The sequence below is a fragment of the Pinus tabuliformis genome, chromosome 8 (genome assembly GCF_031772625.1).
Source record: "Pinus tabuliformis cultivar Carrire ecotype Pingquan chromosome 8, CPIR1, whole genome shotgun sequence".
In the NCBI taxonomy this organism is placed as follows: domain Eukaryota; kingdom Viridiplantae; phylum Streptophyta; class Pinopsida; order Pinales; family Pinaceae; genus Pinus; species Pinus tabuliformis.
Genome location: NC_142294.1, coordinates 919,635,303 through 919,656,471, shown reverse-complemented (window position 1 = coordinate 919,656,471; position 21,169 = coordinate 919,635,303). Strand labels below are relative to the sequence as shown.

The following is a 21,169-nucleotide window of genomic DNA, read 5'->3' as shown; positions in this document are numbered from 1 at the left end:
ACTCGAGTATGCCATGGATGGCAGCTCGAATTACATAGTCTAGAAGGATCGCATGGAAACGGTATTAGAGGACAATGGCTTGAAGGACTTCATTGATCAAGAAGTCCCCAAGCTAGCAGCAGCTAATGCCCAAGAATTGGCGGAATGGAAGAAATGTGTGGTGAGAGCGAGGAGGATTCTTCTGGAGGGAGTTCGAGACCATATTGTCTCAAGTCTCCATGGGAAGGAGACTCCGTTTTCAATGTGGAAGATATTGAAGGATCTATATCAGAACAACAACAACCAGAGGAAGTTGGCGATGAAGGACAAGCTTCGGAAAATCAAGTGTGAAAAGGGCGACATGATCTCTACATATCTAAACATGCTCACCACCTGCAAAGATGAGCTTGGAAGTGTAGGAATCATGACAACCGATGATGATATGGTGATCTTGCTCTCCTCGGTCTTCCTAAGAGCTAGCATAGCTACTAGGACTTAGTGAATGGAAGAGAGAAACTGCCAGATTCAGAATGATTGTGGTCAGATCTGATGTAGGAGGAGATCAAGAGAAGCACCAGAGATGGTTCTTCATCCAAGGAGGATGAAGAAAATTTCTCCTTAGCGAGTAAGGCAAGGAAAGGGAAGGAGAAGGATTCTCATCCCAAATCAAGTTCTTCTCATGGAGGGAAGAAGATTGACAAATCTAAAGTGAGATGCTTTAATTGTCATGAGGTGGGCCATTATGCAACTAATTGTCCATTGAAGAAGTCCAAGAAGGGATCCTCGGAAGGATCTGAAGGTGAGGCATTGGCCTCTTAGTTCGAATTGGATTTTACCCTCATTGCATGCATGGTTTCATCGATGATGGATTGTGGTTGGTTTCTTGACAGTGGAGCCTCATTCCACATGACTGGCGATAAGAGTTTGTTCAGTACCTTGGAGGAGAAAGACCTCCAGATGCGCATAGAGATGGGTAACGATGAAAGGTATAGCGTTTCAGGAGTGGGCACGGTTTCTTTTCAGAGGGAGCATGGAGCTCGCATTACCTTGATAGATGTGAAGTATGTGCCTGGACTGAAGAAGAACTTGTTATCGATCGCGATGCTGGAGGACAAAGGCTATGATGTAGTCTTCAGTAAGGGAAAGGTTTTCCTTAGACACATCACCACGAGACAGGTGAAGCAGATCGTTCATGAGTCAAGAACATGTATGCTCTTGAGGTTCAAGATGCATGCAAAGCTTTGAGGAGCAAGGCAACTGTTGGAGACTTGGTAGGTGAGAGGGAGAGTACATTACCTCTCAACATGCAACACCAGAAGAAGTCTCAGACAATTGTGGAGGAGCCACAATTGGTGAAGCAACTTCAGGAGGTTTTGGAGCAGCCACAACTGGAGAAGTCGAGAGGAGATCGAGTGGAGGCATCCACTCATGGAGAGACCTCCAATAGGGGGGAATTTCGAGCCAAGTGGGCAGAGGGATCACATGCATCCATACCTCCAGGTGTGAGGTGGGGCGATGTGAAGTGATAGTCCCAAGAAGGCTGAAATAGAGGCAGGATCCTTGATGTACCCAACCTCTTTGATTAGACCTTGCTACGGGAGCCCCGACAAGGAGTAGCAGGATTGGTTGAGTGGGTAGAGACATATGCAGATGGAGTGGCAGAGGGAGCTTCAGCATCAGAGGGTGTTTCTAGCCCAACAGGGAGGTCATTTGGGAGATCAGTTACTTACTTCTCAGTAACTGAGTTGCAGTGCAGCAGTGGGAAACACGATGCAACATGATGAGAGGAGGTGCAGTGCGTATGCAGTGCTGGGAGATAGGACCAGCAGTAGCATGGATGCAACAGGAGGAATCAGTGTGATTGATGCAGCTAGAGATCAAAGTGACAGAGGCTAGAGTAGTCAAATACTTAAAAGCACAGTGGTGCAGAGTTTTTCAATCAACAGAGGCAATAGAAGTCAAAGACTTTGATGGCAGAGGCATCATACTGATTCAGGTTGTATATTTTTTGTTTCTGGAGTTGCTGCAACAACAACACTTGAGAGAAGTGTTGCATGAAGAACATTCCAAAGGTTCAGGATCATGTTTGAGTTGAATGCCTTTCTTGTTGAGAGGGATTGTTCAAAATAGCAACAAGAAATGCTAAAAATAGAATTTCAGGATATACTCCAACTCTGTTGGAATTAGCAAAAAATAGAAATGCTAAAAATAGCATTGCTATAAATAGAATTTCAGGATAGGTTCCAATTTTAATTAGTCCTTGAATTAAAATTGAGAATTAAAATTCGAATCTAGTCTCACTAGCTGTTTGAAAAATAATTAATTAATTCATCTTGAGTTAATTAGTTGGAGAAAATCAAACATGAAGTCTATGTGAAGACATGCAACAGTTATCCCTTTGATTGAGGAAGTTATCCCTTAATTAAGGAGATAAAGATGAGTTGTATTTGAGTTGTAATTAGTTAGCTCAGTTAACTGAGTTAATTCCAGTTAGATTAGTTCCAAACAGTTTGTGGAACTAATTGTGAGTTCAATCAGTTAATGCATGCATGCATGCAACTAGTTTTCTCCAGATAACTGAATATTCTCTCATAAATAACTCATGCATGTCAGTTCAGATAAAGATCCAGTTGAGATTAAAGACAGGAACATTGTACTATCAGTTGGAGGAATTTTCCTATAAAGGAAACTCAGCCATGCAGAAGGAATTAACTCCTTCAGGATTGCGTAGTTATTTCAGAGGTTCGAGCAGTGTGTGAGGTGAGAATCACACAAGTTGCAGCTGGAGGACCCAAGAGAAACTGTGCAAGGAAATAGGAGGCTTGGAGGACTGAAGGAAGGCATATGTGTTGTCTATTCTGTCTATGAGCAGCAGTGAGGGATTGTATTGAGAGTTGGATAGCTTGTGAGTTGAAGCTTTGTGTAATCCTGAGATATTTCCACTTGTATGATAATACAGATAGCGGGGTTTTTAGCTGAGGCTTTCCCTAGAGTATTCTTCTGTGTTTCATGTGTGATTGAATCTTCTTCTATGTTATATGTTTTCTGTTTGATCTTGCTCAAAATCAATTAAGCTTCCGCAAGTTTGATAGTAGAAGTATAGTATAGTATTTTGATTTGGTATATTGCATTATCAAGTTAATCTACAGCCAAATTTTCTACATAGATCTCAGAGGTAGATTTGTAGAGAATTTGCATGAAATTCTACATGGTATCAGAGCTAGCTGATCTGTAGAGAAATTTCTACAGTCACGAGCTCTTGCTTCAATTGTATGCTTCTATGGTTCCATCTCCTAACATGATGCATCTTATCATGCTTCTAATGATTCCTATCATGATAGCTATAATTTACAAAAGAAAACTTGAAACAAAAACTTGAAAAGAACTAGGTGAAGAAGATTATCTCAATCATAGTAGATATCATCTACTTCCTCTTTCTTGGATTTCTTATTTTGAGCTTCTTCTACTTCTTTAGTGATATGGGTTTTTTTCCTTCCTCTTTTGTTGTTGTCCTTCTTTAGATTTGGACAATCTCTCTTATAGTGCTCGTATTAATGACAACCATAACCATAGCATTGAACCTTCAACATGTTCTTCTTCTTTTTATGAGGACCAAGCTTCCCAAGCTCCCTTTTCTTCTAGCCATGGCAACAAATGCTTGAGTTTGCTTTCTTGATCCTACATCGATTTTTTCCTTCAGCCCGGTTTCTTCAATTTTCCACAATGACCATAGTTCATTGAATGGAATAACTTCATTTTTCCCATAGATGCTTGATGTGAAGTTTCCCCATTCCTCTCGTAGTGCATTTAGCACTATGGTAAGTCATTTCCTTGTCAAACATTATTTCTCCCAACTCTTGGAGTTGGTCTCTTATTTTTGACACCCTCATAAAGTATGAGGCTATTCTTTCTTCTTTTGATATCTTCATCTTTTAGAGTTCTTTCCATAACGAGATCATTCTCCTGTAGTTCTTACAGAGAACAATGCTTTAAGTTTCCCCTATATTTCTTTTGATGTTTCTAATTTTGACACATAGGGAATGAGGGGATCCTTGATGAATTCTATGAGAATCCTTTGAGTCCTTACTTCCCCTTTCATGTACTTTGCAAGAGCTTAAGCTTCTTCCTTTGGATTTTTTATGATTGAGCCCTTAACATGTTCCACAACTTCATTTTCTATGAGGATTAAATCAATCCTCTTCTTCCATGCAAGAAATTTTGATGACCCAAACAACTTGTTTCTCACCTTGCAAAAAGACATTTTGATAGATTCAAATGTGGACATAAAGATACTTACTTGTGAAGATATTCCTTGATGACAATATTTTCAATCTGTTTCCTTCTTGAGTTTGATGATGATATGGTAATAGAATATTTCTTCTTGAAGAAGATGTCTTCCTTCAAATAGTGATCCTTGCCTTAGAGAGAGGGAGATCACCTTGACTTCTTGATGATGTTAACAACTCCTTTCTTGCTTCCTTTGGATGAGTAGACTTCAATATGTTTCGATCTTCTATTTTAGTAGAGATAAGGATCTTTTGAGATCTTCTTCCTTGAGATGATGATTTGAGCGAGGTTCCCAAGAATGAATCTAGTGTAGACTCTTTCCTTGAATGAGTTAGGGTTTTTGAGATCTTCTTCTTGTTGACTTCCTTCAAGATGATGTTGTAAACCTTGATCTTGTAACACTTTGGAGATGAGAGGTCCTTCTTGATGATTGAAGCCCTTGATGATCTTCTAGAACTTTAGTCCTTTAATTTCCTTTATTGAGCTACCTTTCCTTGACTTATTACCTTAACTCTAATACCATGTTGAGAACTCTAGGGGCAACAGGCATAGGTGATTTGTCTTGCTTGATAACTATTTGTGATGTGATTTTTTTTTACTTTATTAGCTTATTCATTTACTTGATTGTTATTAGTGTTCATTAAACAAATACCAAAAATGTAAAAAACAAAGACAAAGGACACAAGATGTAGGCGATCATCTAGGGCCAAAACCTCTCTAATCTTGAGAGGAAACTCACAAGAATTCTTCTTATAGAATTTTCAATTGATAAATTCCAAGACCTAGACCCTTGACAATGAACTTCTCCAAGACCAAGTCAAACTTGCCTCAAGTCAAAGATAGATTCTTCTTGACTGCAATTTCTTCTTCAACTTCAATCTTTGACCTTGAAATTCTCGACCTTCTTGACAACAACTCTCGGCCTCCTCGACTGCAATTCTCGGCCTCCTAAAATATATTGTACTTTTCACACGTGTGACAAATTAAGAATATTAGAGACTTCTTCTTTCCTTCGCTTGGACATGCTTCCTTTATTTGATTATTCGGCTTGATATTTCAGACTTCTTTTACCCTTGATTCACCTATTCGGCTTGACTATAATCTTGACTTGTTGTGGCTAAGAATGTGCCCTAGTTACAAGTCACACGTGTGAGGAAATGAGCCCAAAATATATTTGAAAGATAGTGATTTTATATCTCCTCTAATCCTCTTATTCTTCGTTTGATTAAGACCCTTTCTTGCCTTGATGATCAAACTTCTGACTTGTTCATTGATGATCCTAGAATGAGACCGAGTCCTCCAATATATAAACTTCCTCATCCATGATTTGAGGCCGACTTAAAGTCGTCCCTAGGCCAACTTGATATTTGAGAAAATCGACTTGTGCTTCACATTTATGACTTGGTCTTAGAGAGTTCTTTGACTAGACTTTGACTCAAATAATTTTTTCTTACAATATGTAACATGCCCAAATGTGTCTTTTCATACATGACATGACCTTATGACTTGTAGACTCAAATGACAATCCCTAAGAGCTCACAATGGAAGCTTGAGCTAAAAATAAGTTTCCTTGAGCATGAAACCCATGCCTCAAGGTCAACAATAATAAATTTATTTTGATCATTTCATTGAATACATAAAATGAACATTACATATGTCATTATGAAGACCAAACCTAGTTACATATTTCAATAGGTATAGGAAAAGAACAAAGACTAGCACAAGTTGTCCTTGAGAATGGAAATGCCAAAGGTAATGCATTGAAATCTCAATATGTTTGGTCTTTTGATGATTTGTTAGATTATAGATGAGCTCAATGGTAATATGATTGTCACAAAATAAGGTGGAAGGATGTCATACAAAAATATCTAGTTGATCAAATCTATCTCTAAGAAAAATACTTCTTGGCATATGTTACACTAGCATATTTTTCTTTCAATGGAGCAAAGACCCACATCTTGTTTCTTCTTAAAACACCAAAGTGGTCCCAAGAGCGCCACTTATCATTATCATTTTCTCAAATGACATTCCAAAACTTGATTAAAATGTAACACCCAATCAAGAATGCTCATGCGAGGGTGCCCTTAAGATAATGCAATATGTGTTCTTAGTGCCTTGCAAATAACTCTCATGAGGTTTGTGCATGTAATGGGAGCAAAAACCAACTACAAAAGAGATGTTTGGCCAAGAATGTGTAAGATAAGGCAAGTTGACAACCAAATATTATAATTTGGTGCATCAAATATGGGTGAAGGACACTTGGCCTAAAAATTCATCCTCGGAGTAGTAGTAGTCATTGGCTTGCAATCTTCCACCCTAGAGCTTTGTAAGAGATCCAATGTGTAATAATACTGGGAAATGGAAATCCTAAAAAAGGTTTAAGAAGCATAAAGTCCTACAAATGAATGAAACAACCCTAAATCCATGATCTAAAAATAGTCATTAAGTTGTTTCTTCATGTCATTGATCATCGATGTGGAATCAACAATCAAAAGGAGAACATCCACATATAGCACAATGATGAGAGTTTTACTATCTTGGCGGAAAATATAAAGATTGTGCTCAACCTTACATTGAGTGAAGCCATAACCAATAAAGAAATTGTGAATCTTCTCACACCAAGCACAATTTGCTTTCTTAAGACCATATAAATATTTCTTTAGCTTACAAACCAAGGGAAGGAGAACATTTGGTACAAATCCCAATGGTTGTGCATATAAAGCTCTTCTTAGAGGTCTCCATGGAGAAAAGCACTCTCAAAATCCATTTTATTAACTCGAGTCAATGAAGTCGTTATCAATGGGACCATATGAAATAAGTCCAAGTAAGCAATTGGAGCAAACATCTATGAATAGTCATTGCCCCCTTTCTTGGAGAAGCCTTTTGGAAAGAAGACAAGATTTATGCTTCTCAAATTTTCCATCTACGCCATACTTGGTTTTATAAACCCATTTGCAACCAAATGAATTGCTACCCTTGGATAAGGGCACTAGTTCCCAAGTCTTATGTTTCACTAGGTCATCATATTTGAGAGCGATATCATCCACCCATTTCAGAGAGTATTTTGCGTAAGTGTATTTAGTAGGATTTGGATCATCCTTGCACACAAAAGTTCATGAAACAAGGGGCTTATGTTGTTCCAATTATCTTACAAGAGGAAGAATATCCTAAAGAGTAGATATCACCCACTTAGAATTTGGTCATGACCTAGACAAATGAAAGGAAAGCCAAGGGCTCTATCATAACACTATGATAGCGTTGCTCAGTTGGTAAGAAATCAAATGGAGTGATCATAGTAGGACTTCCATGTAATACCAAGCAAATTAAATGATACATAGTTGAAAGAAATTGTTGCAATGGTTAGAAATTTAACGTTACTTTATTTTCAATTGAATTACTTTAATAATTATAATAATGGTTTTTTTTATAGTATACCATAAACTCACATAAAGTCACTTTGGGGATTCATCATGTGTTACATGTTTTCTAAATTAACATTGTCACAAGCTTAATTGAGTCTTATTAGCTTTCCTCTTCACTTTTTTTTTTTTAACTTTGAAATTTTTTGATGAGTAATAGTTTGTTTCTCAACATTATGTAAACTTCTTTTCATTTGTCTCATTTAACATGTTTCATATTCTTGAAGCTCACATGAAAATAAAAATTAAAGATGATAACAAGCATACAAAAATGAAAAATAATAATAACTAGCACAATCATATATATTAAATGGTTGGTAAATGTCAATAGAAATCAATCCACAATAAATATCAAAACAATTTAGCTCCACTTTACTATAAAAATTTTTAATATATAAATAAGTTTTGTGACAGTACCATAAGGTAATACCATAACATATTAATACCACATTCCCAAAAAAATTAAAAATTACTTTATATGACACTTCTTCATATAAAATATTTTTTAATTAATCAATTTAATTTGAAAAAAAAAAAACATAATAAAATTTAAAAAATATATATTTAATATCTAAATTTTTATATTTTACTCAAATCCAATAAAAATTGATTGAATTATTAAATTATAACTATATAATCTTTCCCCTACAAATATTGTAAACTATTTTGAAATAAAATAAAATATCACCCTTTTAAAAAGAAACCAAAACAAAAACATACATCTCGCTGCCAACTTTATGTATAAAACAAAAAAATAAACATACATCACATTCCATCGCTGCGAACTTTATATAAAAAAACAAAAAAAAATACATGTTTTCCCAGAAAAAACAAAAACAAAACGAATGCAAATTCCATGCATGCAAATACATATGCTTTTAAAAGTTGAAATGACTTCATACTTCAATTTTAGCACTTAAATCTTCTTAACTTCATATTTCTTAATTGCGTTACATCCATTTATATAATATAAATCTGGCCATATGTTTGACACTTGATCATTTTATTCTGGCACTATTCTCACAAAACAAAAACATACATCACATTCCATGGCTGCGAACTTTATATATAAAACCAAAAAAATAAAAATATCACCAGTTTTCCAAACAAAACGAATGCAAATTCCATGCATGCAAATACATATACTTTTAAAAATTGAAATGACTTTATACTTCAATTTTAGAACTTAAATCTTCTTAACTTCATATTTCTTAATTGCGTTACATTCATTTATATAATATAAATCTTGCCATATGTTTGACACTTTGATCATTTTATTCTGGCACTCTCCTCTTTGGCTTTACACTTTTTTAAGCAGATACTGCAGCGTGTTATGATCGCAGATTGTTTCAAAACCTGTATACAAAGGTTTCTAAACAATCTCTATTAAGTGACCATTGCCATATACAAAGGCTTCCATTCAATCTAAGATTTGATACTCTATTAATGTGACATGTTTTTTCCCTTGTAACGAGTTCCAGAATTAATCCACTTATGTTAGATTATTTATTTATACGTCTAGGTGTAGCGTTTCCAAGATTGGGCTGGAGTTATCTACAGAGCTGTGGGTGCTGGACAGTAATTCTATGTTCCTGGTTAAGTTAGCAAATAAGTGTTTGCTAGTTTTCCAACTCCAGTGGATTCGTCACGATCCAGCTTGTTTTATGAGTTTGTTAGAGTGATCCTTTGACAAATACTGTCTGCTAACTTCTACTATCTGTGTTTTGCTTATATATGGCCAACGATACTAGATATGAACATGGGGAATATTATTTTCGTGATGGTAAATGCTGGTCATCGTACTTGGAACCAACAAATCAGAACTAGTTACAGCCAATAAACATAATCTCATATACATCCAGAAAGAGGTGTGCAGACGAAGAAGCATTACAAAAACGAATGGCCAGTCCTCCTACACTACACCATAAGATAAATTAGCCAAGTAGGTGTCTGTGGTAACTATAGAAAACAGAAAACAGCAAAGTATTTAAAAAATAAAAACACTAATTTAAAACCATCAGAAAGTATGATTAAAATGTCACAGACTACAATCTTCATTGTTTCAGAAGCCTGCCCAAAGAATTCCAAGGCAAAACCAAAAACATCAGTATTTTATTTATTGTGATGCAATACTTTATTTTGATTTCTCTAGTTCTCACTTGGAAAAATAAGAGAGTTTTGTCAGTTAATATGCTGATGGTATAATAAATGACACTGCAAGCCTTTGTTAAAATTCAAAATGAAATAGGAAACTCCCAATCCAAATATATATCTTCACAGGACAACTTCGAAAAAACACGGTCCCTCCAAAATCTAAATAATGGAAACTATGTTCCATTCTTTATAGCGCTTTGTGGAAAACGCCAAGCCTACTGCGCTTAATTGGCCATGGTGGCCCTCTTCTTTGACCAAACTAACTCTGAGTTTCATTCTTTGTAGCGCTTTGTGGAAAACGCCAAGCCTACTGCGCTTAATTGGCCATGGTGGCCCTCCCCTCTTTGACCGAACTAAACCTGACTGAGGGGAATTAAACCCTGGTGGTAAAAATATCACCACCGTTCTCTACAGCTTTGACAAAATCAAAGTAAATAATAAATTTAAAAATGCAAATGTATTGGTGCACTCCTACAAAACCCATTACAAATCGATATCACATATCCTAGAGCCTATATACTCTGCCTCATGATGTTTTTTTTCCTCGCTAACGCTGCCACTGAAACACCGACAGACAGCTCTGCTCTTTTACATATATTACATAAGTTTCACTGACTAGATTATACAGCAAGATTCTAGGACTGCCTTCCAATAATCACACCAAACAACACTGAGACCACTGCAATTACTAGAACAAATTTTATACTTGAGTAGAAAGGCTCAGTAGAATTGACAGTTCTACTGACTCCAGTAACAGAAGCAGGAGCGCTTCGGACTTCAGAAATTTGATTTCCACTCTTTTTCTCCGCTTTTATCAGAAGTTCTGTCCCGATATCTCTTGTACTTCCAAGCGTGCCCTTTTTCTGCAGTTTCACAGATCCCAGCCACAAATTTGTTAGAAAATGTATAGATACTATTTTTCAGAAGACTTGGAAACTGTAAACCTGTCATTAACTTCATTATTTTTTCGGAAAGCGAGTACGATTTAGATACAACACTTCATTTATCTGAACAAATAAAAACTAATCCAGGGTTTGATAAGTCTTCCTTCCTAATTATCTGGGAAGAATTTGAGACATTAAAGTGCTTTTGAAGAAAGTATATCTTCCAATTTGATGAGCTAACCTCTATTTCTTCGTGATGTAGAAGATAGGACTTTCATAGCTGAGAGATGTCTCAATCAACATAGGAGCCTAAAGCCATTGCTAGTTATAAATGTGGAGCTGCCCCAAAAGAGAGGCTGCTATAAATTGGGAATGGTTAAGAGGGTTAGTTCTTCTATTTGGGACATGGGGAGGGATTTAATTTCATTAAGGTATGTTTTGCTTCACGATAATGATGTGTTATATAAATTTTAGGTCTTCGGCGATTTTGATATAACAAAACACCCATAAATCTATAACACTCGAAAATTACAAAATTTTAAAGGAAAAAATTATTGTGGAATCGATTATATAGCTGTTTCGAGATATCATCAGATGTTTACCTGAGATGCTTTTGCAAGCTGGGATTTCAAAGAAATTATTTCCTTTCCTGCTTGGGTCATCTTTTCGGAATATTTCTTTGAAGCCCCCATCTGGGAAACAAAGCAGAAAAAGAAAATTAATTGCATTCAGCTTTGAATAGATTTACATTGCAAACCATCTACTGCATTATGAACTCTAGTGCCATTGAGAAAAAGCTATGAATGGCTATATACTTCAGGCCTTTTTCATTTGCTTCCTGCAATTATTTTTCTTGAGTGTGATTATTCATGGAAGGCTGTTTGTCCATCAAGGCTCGACTTGATGAATTAAACAAATATATTTGAACACAGGCATGTGGAATAGGACAGCGATCAAGTTCATACACGGGGAAGTGGTAAAAGGGGAGAAATTTCATTCAAAATGTTATTTGAACAATAAAAGACTAGTTTCAAAAGCAGTACATAATTAGAAGTTGCTCTGCATACCAAAAAACCCAAAAGTTTCTCTTCCTTAAATTAGAGAGCTACTAGACAGGGCCATGTTTACTGCAATGCCCTCATTGAAGGTTAGCCAAGACCCGTCACAAATCATATATTTATAGCCATTCCACATGGGAAACTGAAACAAAATAAGATGATCTGGTTTTGCTTCTTTTAAGAGAGAAATCTGACAGGGATTCAGTTTTGGATAAATTTCATAAATCGTGATTAAGTGAGTGTCTTTTCTCTCTTTTGTATGACTCTCTATCCCATTTTCATTTTGAAAATCAGGTTAGAAGGCATTTCATGAGGGAGTATAATAAATATGTTAAACAATTCAAAACCAAGGCCCCCAAAAAATGACTTATACAGACAGACAAAAGCTCAGAGACAGACAATTATATGTTCATTCCAATTGCTTGCTAACAGGCAAATCATAAATTTCAGAAATCATGATTGAAAAAAGTGCTTTTTAAAATTTTTTAATCCCAATTAAGTTTAAAAGTCAAGTTAGAAGGCAATTGTTTGAAGCGGTATAATAAATATGTTGATTCATAAACCAGTGCCCGAAAAAAATGATTAGTATTATAGTATATGTGGGCATAAAATTTATTCCTCATAGACAGCCAACGGGCAAATGCCAAAAGGTAAGTGCAGCGCTTTATTCAAAGCACCACTATGCACTGCGCAGTGTAAAATAAAATAGAGGTCACATTAATGTCCAGTTGTTTAACAGGTGAATAAGACAACCACATCAAAACTGTAGAGAAATGGTAGAGACAACAAGAGAAAAGCCGATTATTTGCAAACACAAGAAGCCAATAATATTCAATAACTGCGTAGCAACATGTATCAGGATATCAAAAAGACATCAGCATGAATCGATGAAGGAAACTACAAAATGCTGACTATAAACAAAATACAAATATCTAGTAGCTACATAAATTCTCGGGAAGTGCCCTGAAGAAATCAAGAGAATAACAACTGTAATAACCCAACTTAGCTGAGTAAGAAAATTGAAAAAGAAAACTTGAGGAGCACCATAAAGCAGTAAATGAACTAGCGAATAAAATACAAAGAGACTAAGCATCATGACTATACCTATTCAAGGTGATAAAAGCAATTGTCCTTTTCAAGATACTCCATGCAGTTAAAAGCAGGGATTGGGAGAAAACACTCAAACTAACATATACTCTATGCAATTAAAATAGCAATCACTATGCAATAAACAACAGTGTGAAGAAGCAAGCATGGGGAGAAAGTTAGAAACCTGTTCCTCAAATTTGGTATTGGCTAGCCGGAATTTGTCCTCAAGCTCTGCTACTTGGGTTTCTAAAACAGGAATCTGGCCTACTTTACTCTTCAAATCCTCTAACTCGGCCTCGAGCATAACCTCCTTTTCATTTGATTTTTTCAATGAACTTTCCTTCTGCAAAAAAAAGGTGCAATCCACGTTTCAAATATGTATCCATTAATCAAATGAGAAAATCATCTGATGTAAGCTAATTTTTAATACCGTTATTTCTTCAACGTACTTTCCTTCCATTAAAAGTGGATGCAACCAAAATATTATCCTCATAACATAGCAGTCCAGTTTTATAGGCGATATTAAAAAATCAAAATCACATAAAATCAGGAAAAAGACGGTAAAAAAAAGTTGCTTCAGCTCCAACCTGTACTCAAAGCCGAAGAAGCAGGCATTGCATTTTCTAGCCTATAAAAGTGAAAGCCTTTCAAAATAAATACAAGCAAGGAACAAGAACACTGAGGGACATTGGGAGGTACTACCTCCTGCAAATTTACACTAGCCAGATGTAATTTCTGCTCAAGTTCTTCAGCCCGTCTTTCTACAGCAGTAGATTGATCCAGTTTACCCTTAAGATTCTCCAAGTCAGCAGTGAGTATTTCCGCCCTTTCCGTTGCTTTCTTCCAGTCACTTTCTTTCTGTGAGAGTAGAACATCAAGCTCATTTTTCATGCTTGAATACTTTTCTGTCAAACTGTTATTTTCTTCCATCACAGAGGAAATCTGCAAAAAGAAAGCACTTCATGAGAGATCTTGGATGTCTTCAATAGCAAAATGTAAGCACGTTGAGAGCATAGGCCTTGGCATGATCCAAAGATGAGAAGCACATAGTAATTACAAAGTCGGACTCTGTGGGGAACTGTGGATAGATGACGAAACATACCTGTGATTGATGTAGTTGTCTTTCCTCAGCTAGCTGTTCAGTCAAATCATTTACACTTTTTAAAGAAGAAGTAACCTGTTCCGAAGTTGACTGTTTCTCATTCTGGACTTGATAGTAAGCTTTCTGTAAATCATCTATCTGGCTCAGGAGACTACTGAATTCTTCATTTAGCTTTGAATTTTTCTCAGCCAAGATTGCACATTCTGCTTCTGACTTTTGCACCTTCTCTTCTGCAGTCAACAGTTGTGCTTGAAGGTCTTGTAATCTCGCCTCCATCAGTGACAATTTGGCAGTCGATTCTTGCAGCTCAACCGCACTCGCTGAGGCTGATGCAGATGCTCGTGCAGCTTGGTCTAAGGAATCTTTCATCTGGCCTTCAAGAGTATTCAATTTCTCACGCAAGCTCTTGGCTTCCAAATCTGCGCGCATATAGTTTTCCTGTGCTTCATGCAACTTCGCTTCTACTTCCTTGCCCTGAGATTCCAGTAATTGTTCAAGATCCAAGCTCCTAGTTGATGCTAGCCTTATATTACTTTCCCTGTCTGCCAATTGTTCATCGGCTTCCTTCAGCTTGGCTTGAAGCTCAACTTCTTTCAGGCTAGCACTCTTTAGATCCAGTTCAAGTACAGCAAATTTATCCTGTACTTCCTTGGCATTAAATTGCAGAATGTCAACAAGGCTCTGGAGCTCAAGTTGCCTTTCAGTGGAGTTATTTGCTATTTCTTCGAAGCTGGCAGTTTTCTCTTTTTCTGCATTTAAGCTTTCCTCCAGTTCATGTTCCTTCTGGCTTGAAGTTGATAACGCAGTTTCTAGTTCCATTACTTTTGCGAAGGAATCTTCCAGCTTTGTTTTCAATTCAGATGCTTCCTCAGATAATTCTTTTGCCTTGGATTCAATTTCGGTACACCATTCTTTTGACAAATGCAGCTGCTCTTCCAACTCATGGTTTCTTTGCTCTGCCGTATGTAATAATTGTTCAAGTTCAACGCCCCTCTCTTCTGCTTGTTTTGCAATACTTTCTTGCTCGGTCAATTGTTGTATAGTGTCCGTCAGCTTGGCCTGAAGCTCAGCTTCCCTCACATTAGCACCCTCTAGATCTAACTCAAGAGCAACTATTTTATCTTGCATCTCCTTAGAATTTTGTTTGAGAACCTCTACTAGGTTCTCAAATTCAGCAAGTCGTTCGCTTGAATTATTTGCAATGTCTTCGCTTCTGGTTATGTTTTCTTTTGCTATACTCAGGCTTTCTTCAAGTTCTCGTTCCTTCTGACTTGAGGTCAACAATATGGCCTCAAGCTCCATCACTCTAGCAGATGACTCATCCAGCTTTCCTCTAAGATCAGATATCTGTTCAGAAAATTCTTTTGCCTTATCTTCAGAATCTGAACACCTCATTTCAGCCAACTTTACCTGTTCCTCGAGTTCTTGATTCTTTTTCTGCGTGACCATCTGAGAATCAAGCAATTGTTCAAGCTCTGTGCACCTTTCTGTTGCTGTTTTTACAATACTCATTTGTTCTGCCAACTGTTCTTCAGTTTCTTTAAGGTTGGCCTGAAGTTCACCTTCTCTCTCACTAGAACTCTTCAGATCTAGTTGAAGAGTTATTACTCTATCCTGTGCTTCCTTAAAATTAACTTGCAAATCCTGGACTAAGTTCTCCACCTCCAGTAGCCTTTCAGCTGAGCTGGCAGCTTTTTCTTTTTCTATGTTTAAGCTTTCCTCTAGCTCTTGCTCCTTCTCTCTGGATGTAACTTCTATAGCTTCAAGCTCCCCAACTCTTGATAATGTGTCCTCCAGCTTCACTCTGAGTTCAGATACCTGCTCAGAAAATTGTTTTGCTTCAGTTTCAGTATCAGTACACCTTGTTTCTGCCAACCTTAGCTGTTCTTTGAGCTCACAGGTCCTTTGCTGTTCCATTTCCAATAGTGATTCTAATTCTGCTAACTTCTTTGCAGTGTCCTCATGCTTACTATGAGAAACAGCAATTAAATCTTCCAGCTCAAAGTTTCTTTGCCTTGAGGTACTAGCATGTAACTCATGTTCTGAGGAGCGCTCTTGAATGGACTTCAACTGCTGCTCCACCTCTTCGTTCCTGGACAATGCTTGCTCTAATGAAGATGTTAAAGCACTGATCTTATCTTCAGAGATTTTGACTTCATTTTGGAAATTGGCATTTGACTCCTCAAGTTGAGATATTTTATCATTAAGCGGAGCCACAGTAGCTTCAAGTTCTGCTAATGTGTCCTCCAGCTTCACTCTGAGTTCAGATGCCTGCTCAGAAAATTGTTTTGCTTCAGTTTCAGCCTCAACGCACTTTGTTTCTGCCAATGTTAGCTGTTCTTTGAGCTCAGAACTCCTTTGCTCTTCCAATTTCAGTAGTGATTCCAATTCTGTTAACTTCATTGTAGTGTCCTCGTGCTTACCGTGAGAAATGGCAATTAAATCTTCAAGCTCAAGGTTTCTTTGCCTCGAGGCACTAGCTTGTAACTCATGTTCCGAGGAGCTATCTTGAATGGACTTCAACTCCTGCTCCATGTCTTCATTCCTGACTAAAGCTTGCTCCAGAGAAGATGTCAGAGCATTAATCTTATCTTCAGAGACCTTGACCTCATCTTGGAAATGTGCATTCAACTCCTCAAGTTGAGATATTTTATCACTAAGATTAGCCACAGTAGCTTCAAGATCTGCATGCCTTAATGTTGCATTCTGCAACTCTCCTTCTAGTTCCAATGACTTAATCTCTCCCTGTTTCAAATTATCCCCGAGCAATTCATTGACTTCAATTGCTTCCCGCAACTTATTGTTCAAGTCATTCAATTCATCCAATTTAAGCTTAAGGCTATTTTCAGAAGTTGCATACATTTTCTCCAAAGCTGAAATATCCTCCTTCATTTGGGTTTCAGCTTCTTGATGTAAATTCAGACTGCTCTTGAATTCTTCTATAACACCTTCTGCTGTCCTCAGTTTTTGCTCAAATTCTGAAGTTTGTTCTCGTGAATTTCTTAGCTCTTCCTCAACTATTAACACTTTTGATTGTGTTTCCTTAAGTAGCTCCTCTGTTTGAGCATTCAAGGAAATCTTATCAGAAAGAGTTTGAATCTCTTCTTGAAGAGAAGCTACAAACAGTTCCATCTCCTTTACCCTTGACTCAGATATGGCAGATAGATTCTCGAATTTGGCAGCACTTTCAAAAGCATTTGAAGCACGTTCCTCGTGTTCTCTGACTGATTTCTCATATTCTTCAACCTTATCCATAGAAAACTTCAACTGGCCCTCTAAATCTACAATTTTCTCTACAGAAAGTACTAAATCTGCATCTAATTTATGTGATTTAGCTCTTACATCATTCAGCTCATCCTCCTTCAGTGCCCTGGATTCCATCTCTCCATGGAGAAGCTCGGATTGCAGGATGAACTTCTCTTCTGCTTCTTTTATCTTCAACTCGGAAGTTGCAAGCTGTTCTTGCAAAGCTTCTTCTCTTTCTTTTAGTGCCAGATAATTTTTGGTTGTTTCCTCTAAGTTCCCTTCTATTGTTCTTGCATCTTCCTTGAGTTGCATTACCTTTGACTCGGAGTCACCAAATTCACTTGTAAGTCTTGCGACTTCCAATTCAAAGGTCTTCAGTCTTTCTTGCTCTGATAGAGCATCTTCTCTTTCTCTTTCAGCTTTACTCAACATTTCTTTGAGCAAAATAACTTGCTCTTCAAGCTCTTTTGTGGAAACATCTGCATTGTCTCTTGCCCGAGACAATTCCTTTTCCAAGTTTTCCACCTTTTCTAGAGCAAGTTTTAGTTTCACCTCACTATCTGCAGCTATAATAGCCTTGTGCAAATCTCCATTTGCCAACGGTTCTTCTTCAACATTTTTCTGTTTACTCTGAGAACACACGATTAAAATCAAGGAATTGAAAACATAATCAGCATTTATAAAAACAAGATAGACAGTGCAGAAACAAGATATCTTCAGCTATATTCGCAAAACTTCTAGGTGACCAGTTCCAATTTGTGAATATGTTGCAGTTAATTTCAGAAACAAGCAGAAATAAACTACGACATTTTAATAGGTCATTTGTCTATCTTATAGTCATCTATAAAAATTAGCTCAAGTTTAACAAGACAGGACTCACCACAGAAGCTGTCTGTGCATCGTCCTGGGGTGTTTTCTCAGTATCCAGTGTAGTTGCAAGTATGGTCTGCATATCATCTGAACGCTCTGCAACTTCTTCCATCTTTTTCAAATTTTTGGTTGTCCTCTAAACAGCTTGCTCAGGCTCAATCCTCTCCTGTAAAAAGCATTTAGATATCAGCCCATTTCATCAATAGTCACATCGTTGTGAACTAGAAGCTTCAGACAATTGTTCTCTAACATCCTAATTTTCAAATTATAGTATGGAAATACTGATCCAAATACATGTTACCAAAGCACATAACCATATGAAGTAACAAGTTTTCAAAATAATATAAAAGCTCTGTTCCAAATTGTCTTAATCAATCACGCAGAAAATATGTTCTAAAACATCTTAATCAATCATAAAGGAAAACTGAAGAATTGAGTATCCTATTTTAACAATAATATATAGATCTAGATGTAGCAAAACTCTAGCTTGGTAGAACTCGGCAGATCCTTTGATCAATGTAAAATAATTTCAGCTTACTTGAAATATGACCTTCTCAAATGAATAGATTATCCTCACATCTTAAATGGAATTTTTTTTAGAAGTCTTTAATTTATGGTTGTTATCTATGTGATTTTACATGCTATCTTGCTACAAACATATATATGCTACAATTTCATTTCATATCAATACTCCTCTTCTTTTCCAAGAAAATAGTTTTTCACTCTACTCCAAATGAATACAGTATATATATTCTAGTAAGTTAATTTAGGACAAACTCTGCCTTCTGCCTACAAAGTCATGTTTATAGGACTTACATTATAAGCATTTGATTGTTAGGTCGATTGCAAAAGCAGTGAGTAATTATCCTATGGTAGAACTTAAAAACCAATAAGAAATTACAGTCAATCCTTTGAATATGGGGTGAAAACTAATATCGACACTGGACACTATGAAATTTATTTAATTAATGGACTCTCCCAAGGAATTTTTTGTATTGGTCAACCTCATTCGCAGTGTGAAGGCTATAAGCTAAATCTCGAATGTTTATAGCAATCCTTTGCATATGGGGTGAAAACTAATATCGATACTATGAAATTTATTTAAGTAATGGACTCTCCCAAAGAAGTTTGTATTGGTCAACCTCATTCGCAGTGTGAAGGCTATAAGCTAAATCTTGAATGTTTATAGCGCATCAATTTAGTTGAAGAGACAAGTTATTAATTGGAATCTGAAATCACAACATTATACTAAAAGAGCAAGACACATGCCAAAGCAACCATATATGATTTGCAAAATAAAGTGTCTTCTTGAATCTTCCCGATAAAAACACAAGACACCAAATTGCTTTGATTGGTATAACATCAGTTTGAATCGCACAAACGATAGGAAGCATAAAAACAACAAATAGATCAGGGAATTACAATATACGGACGATGAACCCTCGATTAGCGGTATAACTTCAACTGTAACCAAGTCAAGTAATCAAACAAGGATTACCTGCAAAACAGTTACTATTCAGTTATTAACAATCAGTAAAAGCGAGACGGATTAAGAAGTTCAACCGATCAACAGAAATTGATGATTGGCAGGGTCTAATAATGACAAAATTATTAGAAATTGACGATCGGTGGGGTTAACAACGATAAATAACCAGAAATGGATGATCGGCGGGGTTTAACAATGATAGATAACCAGAAATGGATGATCGGCGGGGTTTAACAATGATAAATAACCCAAAATGGATGATCGACGGGGCTAAACAACGATCGGTCAAGATTTGCTTCAGCAATAGTCTTTATTGAATTACGGTACCATTAATCGATCAAAATCGGTCGGTCTTTTGATCAAACAAGTCCTTAAAAGTTATTTAGCAATGTGATCCTACAGTACCTTTAGACTGACATAGACTCTGGTATTGATTCCGCTTCAAAGTATTTGAACCTTAAAACCATTATAAGCAAAACAACTTCAACTACAGCATCTTGTTTAGGGCTATCGGCGATCGATTAAACAGAGTTTCTAAATCCGATGCCTACGATTATAAAGAATCTTGACGGGCAAAACATTTCTTAGCGATTCCGAATCCTAATTCAAATAATCTAAAACAGACGCTCTGTTTAACAAATGCAAGCCAAGAAACATACTCGACCGATTAGGATTGCAGAACGGAAATCATCCGATATAACAATTTAACCAAAAACATTCCAGCTGAACTTTTGTATCAGATGATTTCAAAACCACTGAATATTTTTTAAATAACCTGCACAAAACCAATGAAGAATGGAGAAAGAAATGCAATTCGTCAAATAATCACCTGCAATTCTGCCGTCTTCGGATTCGAACTCTGCACAGTCGATATTCGACCAAACGAACAAATTATACACTTTTTTGGCCGTATTTTCTGCGTACGTAACATCAGCCGTCCAAAAGAACAAGAAGATCGATGTTTAAGCGATTCCTTGCTCTATCTAACAACCCAGTCCAAATAAGCCAGCCAGGACACTCTTAGAGTCGGAAAGTACTTTGGAAATATTTCCACGGCCCCCACCACTGCCACTTTCTTCGTCCCTGATCGCGATCAAACCGTCCGAAACCACCGCATCTTCAATCGCTGCCGCCCGATCGTGGCCCAGTTAGGTACGATCAGCCGTGGAGAAAGGAAGGTATAACACGTGGAAAGCTGTCATTAGCCGGCTTTTGTCAACCTCCGATGTATTGTCGTATTGACGGCCATTTCGACCGACCAGACCGACCACTGCCGCACCGTAGAGGTTCTGGCCCCACCGCCGCCCCCGCCCCGCTGGAATCAAGTGGCGCACACCGCTCAAATAAAATAAACAAAATATTCCGCAGGCCGCAGGACCTCCAGCCTGGATTCTTGTTTGCGCCTGTGGCCGCTGCTGCCGTCAGTCGTTCCTGCGTCGCTGTAACAGAGTAAATCCAATTGTCCGTCAGCGGGTAATAATGTTTATCTTTTGGCAGTGTCTGGTTAAAGCTCTGATGATGATTCCATGATTAGGATTTAAGGGTTTGTCAAGCAACCGTGCACTTTATGGGTAACCGCTTTTCTTATCTGCTAA

The 21,169-nt window shown here is 37.1% G+C and overlaps 1 protein-coding gene across 3 annotated transcripts; it reads right to left on the bottom strand.

The window, feature by feature from the left end:
* Positions 1-9,777: 9,777 nt before the first annotated feature.
* Positions 9,778-20,580, bottom strand: LOC149238522 (uncharacterized). Of its 3 annotated transcripts, none has more exons than XM_089373063.1 (7): positions 20,404-20,579; positions 18,099-18,254; positions 13,973-17,848; positions 13,573-13,812; positions 13,055-13,213; positions 11,326-11,415; positions 9,778-10,702 (listed from the first exon to the last, which is right to left on the bottom strand). In XM_089373063.1, the coding sequence occupies exons 2-7, from the start codon at positions 18,198-18,200 to the stop codon at positions 10,475-10,477; spliced, it is 4,695 nt and encodes a 1,564-aa protein (XP_089229189.1). In that variant the 5' UTR covers positions 18,201-18,254; positions 20,404-20,579; the 3' UTR covers positions 9,778-10,474. The 3 variants fall into 3 exon arrangements, with proteins under 3 accessions (XP_089229189.1, XP_089229190.1, XP_089229191.1); XM_089373064.1 differs by lacking the exon at positions 20,404-20,579 and adding an exon at positions 20,234-20,375; XM_089373065.1 differs by lacking the exon at positions 11,326-11,415 and having other exon boundaries at positions 20,404-20,580.
* Between the last annotated feature and the right edge of the window lie 589 nt (positions 20,581-21,169).

Coding starts and splice junctions, on each gene's coding strand:
- LOC149238522 (XM_089373063.1), bottom strand. CDS start 18,200: ATGGAAGAAGTTGCAGAGCGTTCAGATGATATGCAGACCATACTTGCA. Junction 13,214..13,572: donor CTAGTGTAAATTTGCAGGAG/GTAGTACCTCCC, acceptor TTTTTTTTGCAG/AAGGAAAGTTCATTGAAAAA. Junction 10,703..11,325: donor AGCTTGCAAAAGCATCTCAG/GTAAACATCTGA, acceptor GTGAAACTGCAG/AAAAAGGGCACGCTTGGAAG.